The 21,857-nt window shown below is 41.7% G+C and overlaps 1 protein-coding gene across 1 annotated transcript in view; it reads right to left on the bottom strand.

Moving 5' to 3' along the window:
• LOC311226394 (uncharacterized protein) overlaps window positions 1-21,857 on the bottom strand; it is a gene marked incomplete at its 3' end in the record, with an annotated part of 72,931 nt that overhangs the window by 32,229 nt on the left and 18,845 nt on the right. Inside the window, exon 6 of the mRNA XM_084311824.1 lies at window positions 1,145-1,289. Within this exon, the coding sequence (XP_084167950.1) occupies window positions 1,145-1,289 (145 nt within the window). The remainder of the gene's footprint in view (window positions 1-1,144; window positions 1,290-21,857) is intronic.

The raw sequence follows: 21,857 nt of genomic DNA, 5'->3' as shown, positions 1-21,857 counted from the left end.
AAAAGATGCGACGGCTGTTACCTCGAGTATCGGAGGGGACTCGTGCTATGTATCACTTAGTCCACATTGCAGCCGGCTTGTGGGAGGCAAGAAACAACGTTCAAAGACAGGGGAGGGTTGAATTGGATGATATGAAAATTGGGATGGGAGAAAAATAGAAAATGGGAGAAAAAGTGGATAAAAAAAAGGATGGGTATATGTTTTATAAAGTATGTACATTAAAAAAAAATTATATAAAACAGCCTATTTGGTGTGTTCTTTATTCTTTTAACTCATTCAGCGCCAGAGGGAAAGGAATTCTTGGATCAACGCAAGATTGATACCATATAGCCCTTACCTTGACTAGGATGAACTCCAAAAAGAATATTCCAATTATCTGATCGCCATTCCCAAGTATTGATGTCGATCGTGTTGCCAACATAATCCACCAAAGAACATGAACCAGGAGTGCTTGATTCTCCTCAATCCATGCGTTATAAACGCTTGTCCTGCCCGACAAGGAAAACTCCGCCCAGACACTTTAGATAGACGCACAGCCCAAGACAGAGAGTTTCAAAGGATGTGCAATACCGGCCGCAAGGTCTCAGACTAATTCCCAATGATAACACAGGCTCCCTTGATGGATTATGAATGGAAATATCGAATAAAAGAAATAACGACCAAAACCAGAGAAATCTCGGGTCTGGCGCCCAACCGCTGGCGAGTTAACCCGACTTATCTCAGGTTTGGCCTCCATTGTGTTAATCAGGATTTAGCATAGTAGTTTACATTACTGTATATATATCCTGAATTTCTCTTTTCATTGAAGCATCATGGGACATAGATTTTTTGTAACATATATTTTTTTTCTTATGTTTTAATGAGACACAGGTCCATTTAGTAGTAATGGGGAATTGGAAATGGCTGGAAATTGAAATGGCTGGAAATGACTGATGGGCCATTTCTTTTGGTGATCTTATAGATTTATTTGTGCATTTCATGAGAGGTTTAAATAAAGTTAGATTTATTGGAATATGGAGATTTTCTTCAGATGCATCACAGTATTATGTCATCTTGAAAACTATGGTAATGAAAATCATGGAAAAACATTTATTTCAAGCATCTGTATGAACGCTGAAGATGGATTTACGCTTTAGAGCCTTACCTCCTCCTTCATTCACAGTTCCTTTAAGTCCTGGTGTTTTAATGCAGTCCACCAAGTAGACAAACAGCTCCTTTACTCCCAACTGAGAGACGTGACTGCAAGACGCCATCTCCTCCACTGTACTGGATATCAATGGGGCTGTGGCCTAAAAATACCAGATAAAAAACAGCGACAATAAGAGTCTTGCAATGTACAACGTTCACTCTCCCCAGTCATTGTAGATTGACATATTTGGCTGAGTATTGTTTTTTGATGTTAGACATGTCTTGTCACTGGTACTTGATGAGAGTGTCACCTTAAAGCGATAGTTCAGAGTTTTGGACATCAAGTGGTATGAAATACTATAGTAGTATAGTTGATGCAGTGCCCTCAGTTTACACACAGAGTCTCGTGGTCGGAGTTGACCTGGCAGAAGTTTTAATCACCCACAGCAGAAAACCGTGTGCCTCATTTTCTATTCTTCAAGACCCAGCATATAGTGACTACGTCACACTGAGACTAGTTCCAACACATCATGTCACCAATGTTCCCTCTAACGTGCACCCGTGCACACACATGGCAAAACGCTCCCACGCACATCTGAAATCTGTCGCGCACAGAAACGTTTGTGTAAAAAATCCATGTAGTTCAATTGACTGGCGCGTTGCACCGAATACTACGGTACCCTGTTGCGTGTGACGTTACCCAGAGAAGCCCGCTTTCAGTGCTTTGTGGGCGTCGCTACTGCGCTCACACACACAACAGATGACGAAGATTCTGCTCACAATGCCAAAGGGAAAATGTACATTACAGATTAACTGCAGAGAAAATTCCCAATTTACAGTCCCGGTTGAGACTAATTGGAAGCGGAGTGCAACGCGTGCAAAGCTTGACCATATGTTTCTGTGTCTAATAAAGGTGCTGGCGATCTCAAAGCTCACATGGACACAGAAAAACATTACAAATAAAGCTGTGCGAGGCGAGAGTTTGATGGCAAAGTTAACCGAATTGATTGAAGTATGCAGCTATACAGAGAGAGAAAGAAAATAATTTAAAACTATTTTGATGCCTCAAAATTATGTTTTGGTTTGATAAGATGCTTATGATACAATCACATTTCTTTTTGAATTTTTATTTTTTATTTTTCCTTTTTTAACATGAACTAGACAAACAATACAGTAACAGTAATAATCAATGATAAATCACAGGACAATGACAGAAATAATAATAACAATAATGACAATCCAGTAATTAAATCAAAATAAATGTAGATTAAAAGACATAAAATAATAAATACTCTTGTGCCATGTGCTCTTGCTCGCTCTTCCCCGCTCTTTCCTTCCCCTTCCCTCCCCCCCACCCCCCCTCAGGACCCCCACTTGGGACTATACATCCACTATTTCATTTAACATCAGAAAATTACAAGTTTATATGCTTCCCTTTATCTTCTCCACCACAGCTACGCAGACTGCTATGCTGGCTTCATTAACACCAAACATTTGTGCAGTGGATATCTCTAGATAAATCACATCGAGATAGGTAAGAACACATACCTTCCGGCACATTTTATCCGGTTTAATCCAGCGTGACGCTATCAACTTTTTGGCAGCCGTAAGACCGGCCAAAATTAGTCTCTTTACATGTACAGAGGTCGATAACTGAGAAAAATCATTCAACAACGATACAGAAGGCAGTGTAGGTATGGTCAGAGATAAAAATTCTGATAATTGAGTGGTTACTTTTCCCCAGAAAATCTTAACAGGAGGGCATTCGCAATACATATGCATATATGTACCAAGAGCACCGTTTGAACACAAGGAGCATCGAGAGTCTTGTCTGAGACCCATTAGGTGCAAACGTCTAGGAGTCAGGTAAGTCCTATGAACAAAATTGAGATTAATCTGTTGGTGACTGGGCTGGGTTGCGTGATGATAGCCGAACGTTTTCCCAGACTGCATCCCAATCAAAATCTACTTCCAAGTTTGGGATATCCTTCCTCCAAACCGAGTCTAGGGGAAGGACCTCATATGAGGACGTAAGTAAGTGGCGATAAAAGTCAGAGACGAAGCCTCTCGATGTCTTCTTGTCATAAAAGAATTTGTGAAATCTGTGGTGCTCAAGTGGAATATTTAATGGGACTCCGTGAGTTCTCAAAGCTGCTCTTAATTGTAGATAGAAAAAATGAGTGGAACTGGTGAGGTTAAATTTGTTAAATATATCTTGATAACTGCAGAAACCATAGTCATCGAAGATATCCCCCAATGTGTGTATGCCTTTCTTTTCCCATCTAGGAAATCTGATAGGTTGTTGTGCAATAAGGAGTAAATTGTTATTAAATAGGGGAGAATGACTGTGCCATTTATGGTGGTTAGTAAATATTTTCTGTGCGTCACGCCATATCCGGATCACATGTGCAATAAGAGGGCCATATCTCAAGTTGCATTGCTTAATTGATAAGTTGGTATACACTATATCCTGCAGTCTATGTGGTGCCACTATGTTCTCCTCTAATGGTCTCCAGGATGCGTCTACCTTAATGATAAGCAAGCAGTGCAAAAATGCGGAAGCATTCGTCACCGCACGCCACTACGGTAAAGCGCCTTTCTTTTCAGGCCCGCTTTGGGAGCTGTCGCGCGGAAATAGGCTGTCTATTGCCATTCTCTTTGACAAACTCTAACCTTAACCAGCTCCTTAACAGCGCCTAAACTTAACCGTTCTAACCTTAACCAACTCCGAAACAATGCCTAACCTTAACCTTGCCTAACCTTAACCATAGAAAGAATATTGCCATTCTCTTTGACAAACTCTAACCTTAACCAGCTCCTTAACAGCGCCTAAACGTAACCGTTCTAACCTTAACCAACTCCGAAACAATGCCTAACCTTAACCTTAACCTTAACCATGCCTAACCTTAACCGGCGAAAGAATACACGTTAAAAAAAAAATCACGTTAAAAAAAATATATTTTATGGGATTCGAACTCGCCAGCAAACGAGCTGTAGGATCCACAGCCATGCAGTGTTGCCAATTGAGCTATTTCTCGATACTGAATAAGGGGCGGTGACTTATATATATTGAGCTCCGCTCGTGTCGAACCAAGGCGGGATCTCATGCGCATGCGCGAGCACGCCGGCGCACGCACGCACCTGAGCGAGCACGCCGCCGCCGGTGCACGCACCTGGGCGCTGGGCGGCGGAAAATGAAAGGCGCATTACCGCACGCCACTACGGTAGAATGCTTCCGCATTCTTGCACTGCTTGCTTATCATTAAGGAACAGGCCTCCAGGATACCGATGCTTGAGAATCAAACCAGGTGATCAGTGGTCTTAAAGAGAACGCCTTAAAGTAATAGTTGAAGTCTGGAAAGGCTAAACCCCCGTCGGCTTTATTTCTCTGTGCAGTGGATCTTTTTATTCGTGGTCGTTTGTTGTTCCAAATAAATGTATATGCAGAGGAGTGTAATTTTTGCCAGTAACCAACAGGGGGGGTAACGGCAACATCGAGCTGAAGAAGTTAACTCTGGGTAAAACATGCATCTTAACTATCGACGCTCTGGCCTGTAATGAGTTTTTTTATTTTGACCATCTGCCGAAGTCATTTGTGATCCTATCTAGCAATCCGGAATAATTATACTTCACCGTTTGGCTTATAGTGGGGAATATTTCAACTCCAAGACATCTAAAGTGTTCTACCATGGGTATATTTGCTGGGAGGGTGGTAGCCTTCGCAGTCACATTAAGTGGAAGGAAGGCCGATTTTGGCCAGTTTATCTTAAATCCTGATAGATTGCCATAAATCATATATTACTTTGAGAAGATGAGGTAGGGAGGTGGTAGGGTTTTGCATGAACAATATTACATCGTCTGCATATAAGCTAATGTGATGCTGTGTGCCCTTAATTGAGATCGGCGCTATGGACTGGGATTGTCTTATATACTGTGCTAAAGGTTCTAGGGATAGAGCAAATAGTCCGGGACTAAGGACAACCCTGTCTGGACGAGGGAAGTGTGGGGAGCAGAATTTACCTGTTAAAATCATGGCCGATGGATCTGTATATAGTACTTTGATCATATTAATGAACCCATCTCCTAACCCCATCCTTCTAAGTACTGCCCATAAATAAGACCATTCCAACCTGTCAAAGGCCTTCATCGCATCCAAGGATAATACAGCTGTAGGAGGCGCGGCATCCTTGCTGGAATCTATCACATGTAGTAACCGTCTAATATTATCCGTGATCAGGCGGCCTCTTATGAAGCCTGTCTGATCAGGGTGAACTAAAGATATGCTTTTGGAGTCGGATGGCTAGTACCTTAGCGTACAGCTTGAGATCGGTTCCGAGGAGGCTTAAGGGTCTATAACTACCGCATTGTAGGACAGATATGAGTGCCATATTGACATCCCTGGAGAAGTTCCCCTCTTTGACTGAGTGTAGAATCATATCAAGTAATAGGGGTCCAATTACATCCCAACATGAGAGGTACAGTTTATTTTTGAATTGCAAGTTGAATTCATTGTTTTTCAACAGTGTCGAGTTAAAGCGCCATCTTGGGGCTCGGGATGTCATTCTACTGAATGAGCCCTTTAGGAGTAAATAATTGTGGTCTGACAGTGCAATGGGCCCCAATTCAATGTCAAAGCTATCAAATAGTCTAGGGGATGCAAAAACATAATCTATTCTAGAAAATGTCCTGTGTCTTGCTGAGAAAAAGGAATACTCTCGCGCCGTTGGATTGAGCCCTTGGACCAGGCCTGTAGTGCCTTAGAGGCCTGTCTCTGGTCATAGGATGTGGTGAGACTAGATTTATCAATCGAGGGATCCCAGATGGCATTAAAATCTGCACCAATTATAAATGAATACTCAGGGAGATCTAACATCGCTCTAGTGAGTGAGTCGTAGAATTTAGCGTCATAAACATTAGGGGCATAAGCCGCTACCAAAGCAATTTTCCTGTTCGAGTAATCTATCTTGGCAATAGTTACTCGACCATCTGCATCAGACCATACGTCCAACAATTTAATATTCAACTTCTGTTTCACTACTATAGCTACACCACAGGATTTAGTGCCAAAGGAGGAGTAGCTTATGTTTTGATATACTTTATCCGCCAGCTTTACATTGTCAGCCAATAAAAGATGCGTTTCACTTAAAAGAGCCACATCAACCGGTTGTCTTTTCATCCATGTAAACACGCTTTTGCATTTATTATGTATATTAAGACCCCCTGTATTCCAAATCAAGATATTTAAATTAGCCATAGTCTAAACAGGTTGCAGTATTCCTGTGTGTAATTTGTCTGGAGTAGCATTTCATAATAGATATATATCCAACTGTTAAGGTCCTGTTGAGATCCGAGCCTGAGCATAACAACAAACATATAAAATAAAGACATATAATCCCCTATTCCCACCCCCCTCCCACCCTTTAAAATACTTAACCAGTATCCCCATATCGAGCAAATCACCCATAACTCCCCTATGCAAATGGCCATAGGGTCTAAAACTATCAAATCTACCATTAGTAGATTATTCTCTCAGTGGCTGCTAGCCACTCTCCCGTTAAAAATAAAAAGGAGATGAAAAAATAAAAGATCCCTCAGAAAGTAGAGTACATTCACTTAAACCTTATAAGAACTTGGCTAAGGTTAAACACGCAGAAGAAATAGAAAGAAAAGGTATTGGAATTATTGCAAAAGAAAAGAAGGAGGGGTTAAATACGTGTATGCAGTACGTCCACCAGGCCAGGGGAGGGCGATATTCCGCTGTGAAGGCTGTCGTTTCCTCCGATGGTGACCTATGCCGTGTGTGTGGTCAACAGAACGCATGTAAAAGTTACAGAATATTCCATTTCATTTAGTAAAAGTGCACATAGTCCATCGTATCAGGAGAGGGCGCTGTGCAACAGCTCGTCTGACATTCTAGCATCTTCTGTACTGTTCCATTATGTCTGGCAGAAGCCTCCAATATGTCAACAACAGCAACAGCAAATGACGAAGCCGGCGGTGGAAATCACTATATGTCGAGTGAGTGGCCGGCAGAACGTGCCCGAAACGTCAATGGATCTCGAAGTCCAATACAAACATGTACACACACGAAGAAAACATCAAAATAATAGATAAAAAAAGAAAAGGAAGAAGAGAAAAAAACTTCATGAACCTCCGGAGGTATTAAGCCAAGTCACGGCTCAACACGATGACTTGCATAAAAATCATAGATCATTTAAACAGAGCTAACGTTAATCTACCCAGCCTTAGTGGACGTTCAATGGATATGAAAATAAAACCGACCAAACCCCCCTTATATCAGATGTATCGAAACATTCAAATAAAGTATCTAGACGATATCCAGCGTCACAGTTAACCTATTTATAAACAAAGTTATACAAATTTATATGACGCCGTTTGGCGTTTAAGCCATAACGAAGTGCTAACTGCACGAAAACAATATACTGTAGCCTATGACGTGGTGTCCTCTTGGCTCTTCAAGTAGGTTTTAGCTTCCTCAGGTGAGGAAACATGCAGCCTCCTCAATCCGTCTTTGGTGACGATGATCAGCTTCGCAGGGTACTGGAGGGACGGTCTGAAACCTTGATTGTAGAGTAAGGGCATGACTGTCTTGTAACGGGAACGCTGCTCCACAACTTCAGGGCAGTAATCTTCATTGAAGTAGACTGTGTGCCCTCCGTATGCCAGTTTACCACTTCTCTTCCGTGCCTCTCGAACAATTCTTTCTTTTATTCCAATTTGACGTAAGCTAGCAATAACCACTCTAGGCTTGGAGTTATTTACAGCTTTAGCACCAATTCTGTAACACTGATCCACTTCGGGTGTCGTAGTGAGGATCTCCGGTCCCAGAATTTCAACCAGTACTTTTGCAAACAAGATATTGGGTTGGTCACAACTCACGGATTCATCCAGTCCTATTATGCGAATGTTAGGTCGGCGGAGTCGGTATTCGAAGTCGGCTATATTAGCCATTAGCTTATCGTTGATTCCTTCTATATCCACGCATCTAGCAGTGCAAGTACTCAAGCCGGTTTCCATTTAGTCTAGACGATCGGTCTGTACACCAACCGTTTCCCAAAGCTTATCGATTTTGGATTCGATAGATTCTTTGCTAGAGGTAACCTGGTTGGTTAGGGAGCGTAAACCTTCCGTTATGGTGCTCTCTATTATCGTTATGGTGCGTTCAAGCTTAAGATGGGATTGCGTGAGCTTGATCTGGGATTGCGTTAGCTCTTCGATTAGCTAAGTAATGTAATCCGTATCGGTTGAAGAGTCATCTCTCTTTGGCTCGCTTGCTTTCTTCGGTGCCATTGTGGTTCTTTCAGTCAATATAGTTAGTTGGAAACCTAAGGTGATATATACGTACAGGTTTAACCGAATTGGGGGTATAAAAAGAGGGAGAAGCAGCTTTACAGAGTGCGACCTACATACTCGACCCGGAACCGGAAGTCCATGATGTCATCATGTTGTGTTATGATGGCATCATGTTGTGTTATGATCATGATACAATCATTCTAAGGATTATGTGTGTAATAAATTTGTTTTGTACACTAATTGCAAGTTATGCCAATGTAAACAAATCCGAAACTGCATAGTGCACTTTTAAATTAGTATCTTTGTGAGGTTGTACATTATATCATATTACATTATATAATCAAATTATAATACATTTGTATATTATATCGAACTATATTTGCAGTATATACTATTATATTATGGTACTATATTATATTGTATATATCATGTACTATATCTCATTATATGTGCTGTATACACTATTATGTACTATATACTATTATATACTGCAGGTATACTATACTGTAATGTGTACTATATGTGTGTACTGTAATGTGTACTATATGTGTGTACTATGTATGTATGTAAATAAAAATAAAAAAATGAAACATAAGTCTTCAGGGGTAGGGCCCGACAAGCCTAGTGCTTCTCCCTAGCCCTTTTCGGACAATTGGACAATGGTGCAATAGCAGCTGGTAAAACGTTGGTGATTTATGGAATGACCGTTATTATGTATCCAAAGCCTGAAAGAATAAATAACTGAACTGAACTGAGGTTACTGTTATATACGTTACATTACATTGAAAAGATACAAAGATATATTTTTTAAAGCTGGATTTTCTAATACAGAAGAGGTATTATTTAGAACATTACTTCATATTTTTCTTGTTATTTATTTTGTCCAGTAAGACTTGAAAATATATATTATTTTGTCATAGGTTGATTTAGTTATTTTCTTGAGATTTGTCAGATAGATTACTTTAGGCATAATACAGCATGTTGAGTAACTTTGGTTGTTGGAGCCAGATTCAGTCATTATTTATTCAGTTAAATATATGAAGCAATATTGTTTGGAAAATTATTGGAAATTAACTTGATGGTAACATCTTTTATTTGTTATGATTTGGATGCGTGTTGCTTCGACAACGTGGAGGCGTATCTGGTCCAGCCCATTTTGAACCGGTGATTACAGCACCTGAGTGTGTGAACTCACTTTATCAATGGAACTGGTGCGCTAGTAAAACATGACACTGGAATGCAAGGCACGCAGCCCAGACGGTTTTCGACCATCGCAAACGCTATGGATTTGGAACTTTAGAAATTGGAAACAGGACATCATGCAACGGGAATAAGCCAGCACACCTCCACGTCGTCTGGTAAGAACCCATCCATGCTAAACAAAGCTTCAAGTAAATGACAATAAATACCCTTTTCTATAAACCAAACAAATTCATCTCCGCTGTTTTCTCACGGAGAAGCGCATGCACGTGTCAACCAAGGCTGTGGATTCCACATTGGTTATTGAGATATTATTTTGTTATATAAAATAATATAAACAATAATAAGAGGCATACTTTAAATATATAAAAATGATAAGACATCTTTGAGTAAACTTCGAGTATCATTAAAAGTGTCCTCTTTTTAAAAAAAAGTCACAATATGGTCACCCGCATGCTAATTCACTTAAAGACAAAAGTTAGTGACATGACTCACACCGCCGCCGCCAACCCAGCCAAAGTAAGGACTTTGCTCTGTATCATCAATCAATGGTCAAATAAATATTTGATTAAGGAATATAATATGCCTTTTTGTATTATTTCTGTGTATCAGCTAAATGTATAGATTTCAACTAACCGGTTAATCGGCAGGTGACGTATGTTGCTCAGTACTAGTTGCTGATGTCTACTCAGGAGGTTTGAGTGTTTGCTCAGACTGAAAAAATTTTTTAGGGAACATTGCATGTCACTCTGAAGCAGAGGACATGTTTTCTGCTGTGGATGATTAAAACTTTTGCCTGCAGGTTATTGTGTGGAATAACGTTTTTGTCTCATGACCTCATTTGCTGCCTGTCTGAAGCTTCCCGGTTCATTCAGAACCAGGCCAGAACTATGACCACGGTACTCTGAGTTAAGCTAATGGCATCGCATCAACTATACTACTAGTACTAGCAAGTATTTCATACCACTTACTGTCCAAAAATCCAAACTATCCCTTTAACTCACAAGTCAGACAAGTGTTTGGCCATGCCAAGTTTCCCCACATGCCAAATAGGGTATTATGCTGCTTGGAGTTTAATCAAATCACATGCTCTCTTGGCGTTAGATTTGAGCATTGGGGAAATCCCACCCAATCCTGTTACCCTATTTTAGCCTGGCATGGCTAATACTATACTATCAATACTAGGGATGTGCATGACTGACAAATCATTTTCGAATAGTCTACTGTTCTTAACTCATTCAGTGCTTTGATCGCTACCAACGGAACACGCCACACACACACACGTGCTCCCGATCGCATGAAGGAATTTTTGGATCAACACAATATTGATACCATTTAGCCCTTACCTTGTCCAGGATCTGTCCCGAAAAGAATATTCCAATTATCTGATCGCCATTCCAAGTACTGATTGCGATCGTGTTTCCAACATAATCCAGCAATGAACATGAACCCGGGGGGCCCGACCCTCGTCGATGCATGCGATATAAGCGCTTGCCCTGCCCGAGTAGTTAGACCACGCCCACTGGCCGCAGATCGGCCCAGACACCAAGCCACAGTTTAAAATGGAGTGCAATAGCGGCCGCAATGGACTTTTGCAATCTCAGACCCATCCCCAGTGATAACACACAGCTGCCTGCATGTTTATGAATGGAAATATCGAATAAAAGAAATAACGATCATAATAACGAGTATACTCGTTGTTGGCGTCAAACGATTGGCGGGCTATAACGAGTACACTCATCATTGGCAATTAAAGAGTTAAGACCGAATATTCGAAGATTCTGTTATTCTTTCTTTTTTTTTTTATGATCTTTTTCCCCCTCCATTTTCCTCCGATTTTCTCCCATCCCAATGTTAGTCGTATGCCAATTCCCAATCCCTTCCTGGTCGCTGCGCACTTACCCCCCACAGTCAGATCATCTGGGAGAGTGGAGGCTACCACGTGCTTCCTCCGACACACGTCCAGCCAATCAACCGCTTCTTTTCACCTGGCAGCGCGGATCCTCCCCGAGAGGGCGTAGCGTGTGGAAGGATCACACTATCCCACTCAGGTCCTATCCGCGCTTAGCAGGCGCCCCGACCGAACTGTAGGAGTCGCTGTTTACAACGACCCGGACCCACCCCGCCAGCTTCTCCCACCCTCTAATACAGCCAATTGTATTGGTGTGAACGGCCAGCCAAGCTGGTGACAACCCCGGAGCTGTGATCTGGATTCGAACAGGCGAATCCAGCTCACAGCTCCGGGGTTGGTGACGAACGCAATCACCGCTACGCCACCTAACCGCTCCTGTTATTCTTTTTAATAGAATGGATCATTAAAATCAAAGGGTATTGCACATAAATAGGCACTTCAGAATCTGTAGTTCAGAACGTTGATCACCTCAGCTGACTGACAATAAATCAAAATGACACCATTCACCATCACAGCCTATAATAACAGCATTGCATTGGCCTATCAACCGGTTTTAACACTGTCAGTGCCACGCCTCCGGTGCCACGGAACCCTGTTGCGTGCCACCACGCACTTCAATGACAGAGCTCTCATATTTGCAAACGCATAAACTATATCTTAAATTATGGCTATGTGTCTAATATGGCCGTCGCTTATCAATGACTTGTTTGCAGTCAACAGTCGAAACGGATTTTTTTTTTTTTTTTTTTATCTGTTCATTTCCGTTTTATACCATTTTGAAAAACGCTTGTTTTTTTAAAGTTCCAGAAGAAAATAAAGATTCTGTGATAAACGCCCTTTACTGGAATACACTGGAATACACAAAACACTGAAATTTTTCGGCCTATTTATGAATCGTTTTCAAATAAACGCTAGATTATCGATAGTATATGTGTACTTATGCACGCTATAGAAGCGGCCTGAAAAATCTATTATCTTATTTCCTGATCACACACACACACACATACGGCACACAGTGATATATAGGTGAAAATAGCTCTGATTATCCCAAGACTGGTAAAATAGATTCCTTACCTCAGATCAGATGTTCTCCAAAAAGATTATTCCAATTCCTGATCGCCATTCCAAATATCGGTCGTGTTTATTGATCCAACGCTGGGTACTGGAAACACACATTCTCCGCTGTTCTGGTGGTGGGCGATTACTTGGATCGTCTCCGGTTACTTGTCTGACAAGTAAAATGTGGAAGCAGGACTTTTTTTTTCTCCATGCGTTTCATTCAATCCAATCCAAAGGGGTGCAGTACCATCCGGAAAGACAATAGGGGGCAGTATTTTCCCTGTTCGAGTTCAGACAGATCCCCACTGGTAACGTGAGGCTAGATTGGAAATCGATAATAAAAAAAAAACAAGATCTCTCGTCGCTGGCACTCAACGGTTGGCATGAACTAACGAGAAATCTCGTCGCTGGCACTCAAAGTGTTAAAGGGGAACCATCTTATAAATTGCCTTTTCCAGTGTTTAGCATTGTTTTCTAGCAATGTGGGGTTGTATCAACACTGTCTCTCAGATTCTAATTTTTGTGCATTCGTCCAGTTCATAGGCGACAAGATCATCCCCCACTGAACGCCTACCTCCGGTCAATGGTCTTTAACTACACACCCTCAAGACCCCTACGCTCTGAATCTTCTGGCCGTCTCAGACACACTCCTATCCGAGCTCCGGGAGGGTCATCAAGGAGAACCTGCCTTTTCTCAGTCCTTGCCCCACAATGGTGGAATGAACTACCCACCCCAGTTAGGACAGCCGAAACCCGTCCAATCTTTCGCCGCCGACTAAAGACGCACTTCTTCCAGCCATTATCTGAAATAAAAAAGAAAAAAAAGAAAAATATATCTAACCCTAACTAACCTTACTGTCATGCACTTGTCCTAATAAACTAACCTACACTGTAGCACTCAACACTTTGATGTACATTGTTACTCAGCTGATAGAGTTGTGCCCTTTTTATCCTAAGTCGCTTTGGATAAAAGCGTCAGCTAAATGACTAAATGTAAATGTATTCTGCACCAGTGCGGGTGGGTGACTGTCGGGTTCGACTCCCGAACCCATCGTTATTTGCCGAATGTCTTCCCCCCACTCTGTCTCCCATTCCTCCTCTGTCTCTCCCTACTGGACTGCCCAGTAGAAATAAAGCTGATGTGTTCCATAGACTCACAGGAATTGTGTAAAATTTCCCAAATAGTGAAAGAAATAGCAAAATAGTTCCCCTTTAACACATCAAGTGCCAGTCAGCAGGGGGCACTGTGGGCCATCAGTGCCAGTGCTATGTTCATGGGGAGAATGCCGTGTTTTCAGTGCTAAAAACTATATTAAATATTATAGCTATGGATCTAATAACGTTGTCGATTGTCGAGTTTCTTCCAGTCAACATGCAAAAAACAGATAATTTTTTCATCCATACAATTCCGTTTTATACCGTGGTGAATATGAGTATAGTTTGAGTGATTCTGAGTAATCCCAGGAAAAGACGCGAAAACAGCGTTTTATTGGAATTCACTAAACACGTTGCCATTCCTCGCTTGGATAAACAATCAATCTGAAATCAACGCTAGATTATCGGTATTATCTTTCATCATGCACGCATGAAAGGGGGGTTGGAGCGGAGCGCACCTCCGTGCTGTGATTACTATCAACGGGACACAACACACACACATGCTTCGATCGCGGAAAAAAAATATATCGGATCAACCCAAGATTGGTAATATAGTCCTTACCTTGTCTCTGATGTACTGCAAAAAGAATAATCCAATTATCTGATTGCCATTCCAAATATTCATTGCGATCGTTTGTCCGACGTTATCCAGCATTGCACATGAACGGGCGGGCGGGGACCCTAGTCGAGGCAACCGTGGTGACCACTTGTCTTGCCGGAGTGTTTTCTCTGCCCCACGCCACAGCTCGGCAGAGAAAACAAACCACATCGTTTCAAATGGAGTGCAATAGCGGCCACAATGAGTTAGGTGGCGGTATTGGCCGTCTGCAATCTCAGACACATTCAGGACAGCATGCACAAGGTGCCTCGATGGATTATGAATGGCAATAGCGAATAAAAGAAATAACGAAACAGAAACGTAGCTCTACGTGAACGGCAGTCAATGTGTTAATAAACAAACAGAAACAGTAGCATGTGCATCTTTTAGATCAATTAGGCTATGAAAATTAGGCTGCCTCTAAATATAAAAATGAATTAAATAAGAATGGTTTGCTTCACTTAAAAAAAAAATATATATATTTTTTTATTATATAAAAAATATTTCTTCAACTCGAACATGAAAATCAAATGTGGAGACTGGCACGACTATTCGAAAATTCTAATATTCTAACCCAGGGGTCCCCAACCTTTTTTGAACCAAGATCTACTTTTTAATTTACCACCTAGCCGAGAGCTACCAGCCAAAATTGTATATTGTATTGTCATTTGACAATATTGTCATTTGAGGCTTTATAAAAGCAGCATAATGAACACAAATCTGTCAGTGCCGAGTCCGACCTCATCTTAAATAACAAACAGCATTGCTTGTTGTAGTTAACAATGAGAGGCAGAGTTGATTTGGCAATTTTCTTTTTAATAATCTAATTTTATTAATCGAGATCTACTTGAAATCAGCCCGCGATCTACCTGTCGATCGCGATCGACTGGTTGGGCACCACTGTTCTTTTTTTTTTTTGGTCTTTTTCCCCCTCCATTTTTCCTCCGATTTTCTCCCATCCCAATGTTAGTCGTATGCCAATTCCCAGTCCCTTCCTGGTCGCTGCGCACTTACCCCCCACAGTCAGATCATCTGGGAGAGTGGAGGCTACCACGTGCTTCCTCCGACACACGTCCAGCCAATCACCGCTTCTTTTCACCTGGCAGCGCGGATTCTCATTGAGAGGGCGTAGCGTGTGGGAGGACCACACTATCCCCCTCACGTCCAATCCGCGCTTAGCAGGCGCCCCGACCGAACTGTAGGAGTCGCTGTTTACAACGACCCGGACCCACCCCGCCAGCTTCTCCCACCCTCTGATACAGCCAATTGTATCAGTGCAGACGGCCAGCCAAGCTGGTGACAACCCCGGAGCTGTGAGCTGGATTCGAACAGGCAAATCCAGCTCAGCTCCGGGGCTGGTGACGAACGCAATCTCCGCTCGGCCACCTAACCGCCTTGGGCACCACTGTTCTAACCCATCCCTAATCAATACATCTGGAAGACAATCGTTCACTGGGTAAAACTTAGAATTTGTTCATAACATATTCACTTATGCTCAACCAATGTATTGAAGAGTATACACTTTGTTTGGATTGTAATAAAGGGGTGTGTGCACAGATAACTGGTTTGCCAGCTAACCACTTATTTGAAATCAACCAGATATTCATACATTTGGAAAATGATTTAGGATCTATTTTGATACAGATGTAACGGATGGTACTACAAAGTGCAGTCACGAAGGGCTGGGTGAGTAGCGGTGTTATGGGTTAAACTCACTCTCATCCTCATAAGACAGATGGACACATTGCAAAGCAGTGCATTCGACTGTGCTGTTGCCATGGGAGACCCGGGTTCGAAACTCCCTCGGGTATCGAAGTTTGAGGTGACGATGTCACAACCGTTACACAGATATCAAAAAGATGTCATATCACCAGTGTTGGGCAAGTAACTTTAAAAAAGTAATTAGTTAGTTACTAGTTACTTCTTCCAAAAAGTAACTAAATTAGTTACTCAGTTACAAATTATAAAAGTAACTAGTTACTTCAGAAAGTAACTATTGCGTTACTTTCAAATACATTTTTAAATGCTCAAATGTGACCCCACCTCCACCCCTCTTTAACAGAACATAAAATACATGTGCATGTTCAATTATTTATGATAAATCTGAATATTATAATGAAATGGACACTTAATACAATACATTATTAACATAAACAATGTACACAAATCTAAACTATTTTAACACAATCCCGCCCGACCACGGATAAATCCGTGTTTCGAATCCAACGGTTGACATGTCCGTGGCAAGGTTGTTTTGGCTTTTATTCGATGTCACCGAGTTGCACTGCAGATCTACCCTCCTCTTCGAATTCTGAAAAGTGCATTACCGGCCAGATCCTCTTAGGGGCGCTGTCTCGATAATGCAGTGTGCCCTGTGTCAGAACGGTGCACTATTTTTTTTTTTACTTTCAATGTAGTTTCCAGTTAGCTGGATTCTGGATGTGCAGCCTAGTAGATTGGAATACGTTTTGGGACACGGATTTCAGTGTGCAGTAAAGGAATATATCATCAGCCAATGGACATATCGATCTACCAGATGGCAATCGATAACTGGGAAATGCTTTGGGGGATCCAACCGGCCCACGGTAAGATATTTTTCAAGTAAATTACATGCTGATCAGGGCTTGTTATGATAGCAATCCACCCGATCAACGAATGTGGCTACTGAGGCTAGCGCGGTTATTGGTAATCAATAATCAGAAACGACGTTCCCCCCCCTCCCTTTCATGCATTCATGGTGGACCATGAATACCGATCATATGCAGTTTGAGTTTTAACTGTAGCTTCTGTATATCCGAAATGCCATTGGATTTAACGTTAGTAGGACAACAGGAGGCTCTGCTCTAAAGGAAGTCGGTGATTTCAAATACCTGGGCTCGTGGGTCAACTCGTCCGAGCAAGACCTTAAAGTGAGGAAGGCGCTTGCGTGGAGGGCTCTGAACGGCATGACCAGTGTGTGGAAATCCAACCTCCCCCGTCAAATCAAGCTCAACTACTTTCATGCAACAGTTGAGTCTGTCCTTTTGTATGGCAGTGAATGCTGGACCTTGAAGCCCACCCTGCAGAAGTCCTTGGATGGGTGCTACACCAGAATGATGCGTGTGGTGCTCAACATCAACAGGGATGAGCATGTCACTAATGCAAACTTGTATGGGGGGGTGCTAAAGGTGAGCGATAAAGTGGCAGTTAGGAGAATGAGGCTGGCAGGTCACTGCCAGAGACACCATGAGCTGCCAACCAGCAAACTTGTGCTGTGGGAGCCAACACACGGGCATCGATCACGAGGACGTCCCACAGTAACCTATGTGGACGTACTCAGGAGAGATGCGGGAACAGAATGCACCGGCGAGCTAGCCAGATGCATGGAGGATCGGGATGACTGGAAGCACCGATGGAGGGCCCGTCCGAGGACGACTTAGATAGATAGATATATAGCTTAGCGGCCTGTATCTCGCCTTCCAGGAAATATCCCAGCCGAAATCCCTTATAATATATATTGATGAAAAAATTATTTCTTTAAGCCATTTTAAAGGGACGGTTTATGGTGTCAATTGACAATGAGAATGGACAGATAGCAATACTATAAAGCAGGGGTAGGCAACCCTAGGCACGCGTGCCTGCATAGGCACGCAGGGGCATTTTCATAGGCACAAAAGGTTCTTTTTACTACCATATATATAATTGAGACCCTTTATTTGTTTATTATTTCAATTTAGCTGGAAATACATTGCTACATCATTCAGTAACATTTGCAGAGCCTTATAACAAAAACAGTATTACAGTCACCATTGTGACCAGTGGGATTAATCAACAATTTGTATTATTTATTTTTCTATTTCATTGAACATTGCACATGTTAAAAGCCATTTTCTTTACTCAAAATGTGTGAGTATTACCAAGTCAACTTGTGTTCTTAAAACAATGACAATAAACATAGTTTTATTAGGTTGAAATAATGTGGTTGTGTACTTATTTTTCTGTTAACTTATTATAGATTGAAAACTGAAAACCTTAATGCACAGTAACTGAACTCAATATTTTTTTGTTCTGGTAACTTATTATTATTATTTTTTTTTACAGTGTAGTCTTGCGATCAATCAAAACGTATTTACACGATATACCTCACATTCACCCTCCATTCACATCCTGGTGTTCTCCATTAGGCCTGTAGGTGGAGCTATGACAGCACACGTACAGTACACACACCGATGGTGTGTGATGTGTCCAAAAATGAATGGGCAAATGTGAGTGAAATGGTCGCACTGTATGCAGCTGTTTGTCTGCATTGCATTCCCCCCCCCCAACTCAGATTTAGGGTTGATACAACCATCATAATAATATTGTTAATAATAACAATAACAATAATGATGTAATAATGTAAAAATTATCATTAAAAATACCTGATTATGAGGAAAAAACATTTACGATGCATGGAATATTGTTGAGGCACACTAGTTACAACTATATTTCAAACAGGCACTCCATGTCAAAAAGGTTGCTGACCCCTGCTATAAAGTATAGATTTAGCTCTACAAACAGCCCCACAGACTATGCAAGTCTGTTTAGAAATGCTGGCCGTTTAGAGTGATTTTAGACGGATCCAAATGGCCCCGAAAGTGTTAATGTTGCTGTGGGACAAAGTGAGACTAGCCTCCAATCAAATGCCATGTATGTTAGGATTTGTTTGTTTTCAGGTGTTTCCATAATCTCACCACGTTTTGGTTGGGTTGTCATTGAGGTATTTGAAATATTGGGTTGTTGTGTTTATGCCGTTATCTGTGTCATGAAACAAGGACGTTTCTTTTTAGAGGGGGGGAGGTATGTAAGCTATTTAATGTGTTCAATATTAATATTGAGGCGGATATTATTAGGTGGAGTGGGGAGCCCTCTCTGGGTTTTTGTCTTGGGGAAGAGTGGGGGCGCGCGCCCGTCAGAAGTGGCTTGTCTGCGCGCCTGTGAGAAATCAGTTGTTGTGTTTTTGGAGTGGACGAGAGAAATAAAGGAAAACCTGTTTAGTTGATGATCACCCATCAAGTCTCCCGTGATTTTATATTACTATAGTGTAAAAGTATAGGCGGACTATTCCTCTGTTGCATTACATTTTTGATTATTTGAGCTCGCCATACCCGTCTCTCGTTGTATAATATTTTACTAAACCTCAGGCAATCGTCAGCATTTATGCGCTTGTCTCGTGCACTGCCCACTAACCAATGAAGAACAGTTAAAAAAAAGTATTTGCCTCTCGGCTCAGAGATCTAGTTGGTCAGGTCTGATGAAAAAAAAACAGCTTCAATTAAAGTAACACACCGCATTTTTGGCAGTAGCGGCGTTAAGATTGGAAGAGTAATCTGTTAGATTAATCGTTAGTGAAAAAAGTAACGCCGTTATTCCCATCACTGCATATCACATTGTAACTGGTATTGGAAAGCTCAATACCCATAATAATGTCAAAATTAGCAAAGAGTCTACCCAAAATTCCTGAACTCCTCTAAGGTCACTTTCACACCTAAACTCTTAATTTAACCCTGGTTCGTTTCCTAATCCGGTTGGTTTTGGGTGGTGTGAAAGCTCATTAGAATTCTGGGCCCTCATTTATCAACAATGCGTAGAAACAGGGAACAAAATTAACTTTTTGGTTTACCAGCCAAGGTGGCTGGTAGATAAAAAAACGACCAGCCAAGGAGATTTTTACCAGCCAAAAATTTGAAATAGCTTTTTAGTATATGGCCATGTGTTATTATTATTACTATATACAGGGCTCTACGCTAACCTTTTTCCCAGGGAGCACATGTGCTCCTAAATTAAAAAAAAATTAGGAGCACACAAAGAAATTTAGGAGCACAGTGAACATTTTTCAAGTAACAGAGTTTATTAACAAACTATTTATTACATGCATATTATACTGTGCGTGTGCATACTAAGGGTCAACATCTGTGCAATAGCACATACCACCAAAATCACACATTGGCCCATGCCTACTAGACGCAAAGGATATCGGTTGTCAAGCTGCTTTTGTATGTTGTACTGTTGTCACAATACCAACATTTTGATTTGATACAGATAGGAAAGGTAATGGAATATATTATTAGATGACAGAACATGGAAAATTATTTATACAATTATTTAATTCATTATAATTTAAACGCTATTGAATAATAGTTAATCAATAGTAATTAATACAATTATTCTGTTACAGCTACTGAGCTATATATGTAACGGATGGTATCGTGAAGCGCAGTCAAGAAGGGCTGGGGTGAGTAGCGGTGCTATGGGTTAAACTCACTCTCACATCCTCAAAAGACGCATAGACCCAGTACTTAGAAGTGGATTCACCTCTTGGTATAGCGGTCTGTGTTGCTGCCTGCGGCGTGGGAGACCAGGGTTCAACTCCCACTCTGGGCATCGAAGTTTGAGGTGACGTTGTCACAACCGTTACATATACTATAGCTACTCTCCATCAATATCTTCCTTTTGAATTAAATAGGTTCAGGAGAGATGTAGAGAGGAAGAGGGAGAGAGAGCGAGACACACACACACAGATAGACGGAGAGAGACAGAGATTCTCAGCCCCTCCTTCCCTCACTATGCCTCTGAGTGAGCGTCCCCAGTGATTAGCGTTAGCAGTAGTTTATAGCGTTAGCAGTAGGGCTGGGCGATAAAATGATAACTATCGCGATAAATTATTTCCTCGAAAATAAACATGAAACGTGGTCGCAAAGTTTCGATATATCGATTTTCCAAGCTTGGATATGAGCACACACACTAACAACCAATCAGTGAAGGAGATGGCCGACAGCGAAGGAGACCCGCGGTGCACCTCTGGGTAGTAAACAAGGCTGGCTAGGATCATTAGCTTGCACGCCGCTATTTTATAGTTTACGTGCGGAGTGGGTGTGTGGCGTGAATTCTGAGGCCACGGTTAGAGTAGTGTGGGGTATGCGGTGGACGTCGTTGCAATGTAATGGGGCGGAACGGAGTATTTTATGGTGATAGTTAGTACATTGGAAACAAGGCTGGCTAGGATCATTAGCTTGGACGCCGCTATTTTATAGTTTACGTGCGGAGTGGGTGTGTGGCGTGAATTCTGAGGGTAACGGTTAGAGTAGTGTGGGGTATGCGGTGGACGTCGTTGCAATGTATTGGGGCGGAACGGAGTATTTTAGGGTGATAGTTAGTACATTGTCGTGGGATACACCGCTTGCTCTGGCTAACTGTGTTAGTTCCATTCTTATAATGCATATGATCCAGTGGCGGTAGGTTGCCCCCTGGTCGAATATAATAATCTATGCACTGGGCCCGGGCGGTTACTGCGTTAGAAGAAGGTGCGCGGACTGATGACGACATCAACTCGAGACGAGACATTCAGTTGTTTTGGCGGTCGGAAATCACCCATAATCACAAGAAACATTCATTCAGACAGTACAGTTGGATCTAACTAAATGGATTTATATGGACACATTCATGGAGAATTCAAGCCGGGACCACAAAGCT

The sequence above is a fragment of the Notolepis coatsorum genome, assembly GCF_963971535.1.
Source record: "Notolepis coatsorum genome assembly, chromosome: 1".
Taxonomy (NCBI): Eukaryota; Metazoa; Chordata; class Actinopteri; order Aulopiformes; family Paralepididae; genus Notolepis; species Notolepis coatsorum.
Note: the sequence above shows the minus strand (reverse complement) of the source record. Positions and strands in the feature narration are given on the sequence as shown.